The 3,861-nt window shown below is 33.4% G+C and overlaps 1 protein-coding gene across 2 annotated transcripts; it reads right to left on the minus strand.

Annotated features, from left to right (window-relative positions):
* Positions 1–1,260: 1,260 nt before the first annotated feature.
* Positions 1,261–2,900, minus strand: LOC109186195 (probable WRKY transcription factor 70). 2 transcript variants are annotated; one of them, XM_019336128.1, is made up of 3 exons: positions 2,493–2,900; positions 2,301–2,402; positions 1,261–1,856 (listed from the first exon to the last, which is right to left on the minus strand). In XM_019336128.1, exons 1-3 carry the CDS (start codon positions 2,765–2,767, stop codon positions 1,454–1,456), a joined length of 780 nt encoding a protein of 259 aa, XP_019191673.1. In that variant the 5' UTR covers positions 2,768–2,900; the 3' UTR covers positions 1,261–1,453. The 2 variants fall into 2 exon arrangements, with proteins under 2 accessions (XP_019191673.1, XP_019191672.1); XM_019336127.1 differs by having other exon boundaries at positions 2,301–2,405.
* Positions 2,901–3,861: the final 961 nt, after the last annotated feature.

Genomic DNA, 3,861 nt, shown 5'->3' on the forward strand with positions numbered 1-3,861 from the left:
AGTATTGAGAGCTGAAATAACTGTACGAATTGGATGTGGATGAATATTATTTTGTGCATTTATGATAGGACCTAATGCATGTTGATATTTAGTTGACGGTATTGAGAGCCGAAATAACTGTACGAATTGGATGTGGATGAATATTATTTTGTGCATTTATGATAGGACCTATTGCATATTAATATTTAGTTGACAGTATCGAGAGCAGTTTTTTCATATGGTTTTAATTTTTTTTTTTTTTTTTTATGTTAGTTGTTTATGCATATATAGTTTGTATGATGTATGTTATATTATTTATTGTATGTCCACGCACACTGGCACGATAAACAAGTTGCAGCTTTGTGCCACTACCGCAAAGTATTAATTGCCGGTGCCTAACAAGTTTTGTTGTAGCCTGAAAAATAGAGCCAAAATAACTATGCAAATTGGATGCATGGGACCTACTACACTTGTGTTTGATAATCCTGTAAATGGCCTACATCCATTAATGTTGATATAAAGTTCATGGGATTGAAGGTGGTTTTTGTTGTGTGGTTTTATAGGTTGTTGGTGTCCGTTATTTTTTTATTTGTAGTTGGGGACTTGTGGTGATGTAAAATATAAGTATTGTGTTATAGAATAATTATTGTATTAGAGGTGAATTTGTCACTATCGATCCAAGTTTTGATTTGTAAAAACTAACAATTTTCGTGTCTTGTAAAATTTACACAACTATATGTATTTTAATTTCATGCACTCAAAACCAATACTGAAACTTACACAATAGCTCGGAGAGTACAGTAGTCAAGTTATGAGAGAAAATTAAAGAAATTGATTATGGCGGTGTTTGGTAAGTTTGACTAGTTGATAGCAGGAAAATGTTTAGTAAATTAGTTGTTAGCTGATAGTTGATTACATGCAAAATGACTTTTTCAAAAAACTGATCGAAAAAACTACTTTGAGCAGCTTTTTGAATTTTAACATTTTGGAGTAATAACTTGTTACAAAAAACTAATTAATCAAACACTCATTTTGATTGTTTAACCCAGTCAAACAACTAATATTGGTCAAATAGGCTAAAATTGATTACTATGTTACCAAAGTGGGCCTATATCTTTCTATGTCTCACTTTTGTTTGAATACGGTCCATATGCAACTTGACACCATGTGATGATCAAGGTAAGGAGGAAAATATGATCTATTGAGATAAAATTTTAATAATCTTTGACCAAAGAAATTTTGTATATTTTCAATTGTTTTTACCATATAAAAAAGTAGATCGAGCGGAGAATAATTACATATTTTATTATTATTAAATCACTCCAACATGAGCATGATTGTGTCTTATGGCATTGACGAAGACACAATAGAAAAGCCATAGATGAAGTGGTAGATTTATGCAAGGCAACCTAGTACATACTCTACATACATATGCATGCATATTAATGGAAACTAAAGTAACTATTTTAATTTCCTAATAATCCAAGAGTCTTCGCATTTCCTCTGATTGAAAAAGGTTGTCCAAATTGGCAAAGCAGCTCTCATCCTCATCAAAATTATCCGAAGTCATACAATATTCATCCTTAAATTCTTGATGATCTTCTTGATTCACAATCCCGTCGTTATAGCTATGATCACCGCCGCCACTGCCTTCTTGCGTGATACATTCAAAGCTCGGCGAGTAAGTAGAATCCGCAGTCGTCATAGGAAAAGGATCATTCGAGATAGATTCGATCGCGAGAACCGGAGCCCTAAAAGAATCTTTGCAAGTGTGATGACCAAAGTACATGGTCTTGTATTCATCCTCAGATATCCTTTGAACCTGTTTTGTTGCTTTGCATCCTTGGCTATGCTTGTGGGTACACCTAAAGTAACACCTACGCCAATAAATAAACATAAAAAAATGGAATTAAAATATAGAATATAAATCAATAATAATACACAAAATACAATAACAATAATACACACACACACTGTATTGTCATATCAATCTCTTAACATACAAAACAACATTATATTAAATTGTACTTAATACAACCATGCATGTATTATATATTTCTACATAGTTGTACCATATATAATTCAACACCGGTGTGACATTAATAAAAAATATAAAAATAATAATAATATTAGAATTTCTGTGATTCTATCTGGTATCAATGATATGAATGGTACCTGGTACAACTATATAGTTGTACCATATACAACTCAGTAGGGGTCCGACAATATATTGGAGAAAATTTGTTGTTATTATTATTATTATTATTATTATTATTATTATTATTATTATTATTATTATTGTGAATTATAGTAGAGTGTACCTAGGATATTTTGAATTGAGGATCTGTTTCTGGCCATATTTCCTCCATGCACCCCCATCTTCCTTGGTGTTAGAGACATTGATCCATGTATCTGAACACTTTCTGCTAAACCAGAAACACCAATAAATTAAAAATGGTGATTATCTAAGCAAGAGAGAGAAAGAAAAAAAACAAACACAGACAGAATAGAACCTTCTGTTGTAACATCCTCGGCGAGCCTTGGCCGGGTTCTCGCCGGAGACGGCGGAATCAGCAGCCTGAAGAAGCTGGGAGACAGCCTCGGAGAAAGATCCCATGATTTGTTCCGTGAGCTCAGGGAAGAGGCGGCGGGATTCTTCTTGGGATCCAAGTGAGAAGTTGCGGAGTAGGGTTTGAAGCTGAGTCGCCGATTTCTTGCCCTTGTGAAGCACTGAGATCACTCTTTTCCGGTGAGTGTGGAGAGGGTTTTCCATGGTGGGTTTGGCCATGAGAGAGCTCAGATCCGGCGGGGCGGTGGGCGGAGAGATAAAGGCGGATGGAGTTGGTGATCGAGGGGGGAAGGAGCGAAGATGAGAGGAGGAAAGGGAGAAGCAGATGGCTGGAAAATCAGAGGAATTGAAGCAGTAGAAATATCATACATTTGTGGAAATAAATAAATAAACTGGTCTAAATTTGGCCACGGCGTAGGTGACGCAACCCAATGACGTTCAAAACTGACGTAATAATAATTCTGGCAAGCGTACTGTCGTTTAGCTATTTCTAGAAACATAATAATAATAATAATAATAATAATAATAATAATAATAATAATAAGAGTTCTATTACATGTACTCCCAAATCATACTCCCTCAAATTTACTTCATGATGTAACGGGCGTTGATAAGTTATTTTCTTCATGTGGGCGCTTGTAAAAGTGTCTATATCAAAATTTCAAGTGTGCGAGTAAAACTTGGGAGTAGAAGATATGAGTACATATAGTATTTTCCTAATAATAATAATAATGTCAATTACTATGTAGTGTGTTGACCTGCTGATTACCATTCTAAATGGGTGGTGGGGAATTAAATTTTTTAGATTGAAAATATTTGAGAAAGTATAGAGAGTTATGTTAATTATTTAGGCCAACCTACTCGATTTCAAGTTAACTTGCTTGAGTAATTGAGTTTATATATCCAAATTAATCGCGTTAATTATTATGGGATAAAATTTATTTGTTTTAATTTTAAAATATCAAGTTATCGGATTTATTGGTTGTGCTCAATTAAACAGGTGTCTACAAATTAAAGAGTATCTTTCAGCGGGCATCAAGTTTATCGTTTTCATGCTATCGAGTTGATTTTCTTATTGTGTTTAATTTATGGTCATAACTTTAATATTTTGATCATTTTTGTATTAGTACATCAATTTTGGACTAAGATTGACATCTTAAGTGTCAATATTACATACCACCAACAATTATTACCAATAATAGTCGGTGAAATACATGATTCTATTAACATGGGGTGCTTAAAATAAACTTATGATCTGACTTTTTAACTTCTTCCTTTTTAAAATCTTTATTAATTTACAAAAATGACATCAT

This window comes from Ipomoea nil, unplaced genomic scaffold (assembly GCF_001879475.1).
Source record: "Ipomoea nil cultivar Tokyo-kokei standard unplaced genomic scaffold, Asagao_1.1 scaffold1407, whole genome shotgun sequence".
Taxonomy (NCBI): Eukaryota; Viridiplantae; Streptophyta; class Magnoliopsida; order Solanales; family Convolvulaceae; genus Ipomoea; species Ipomoea nil.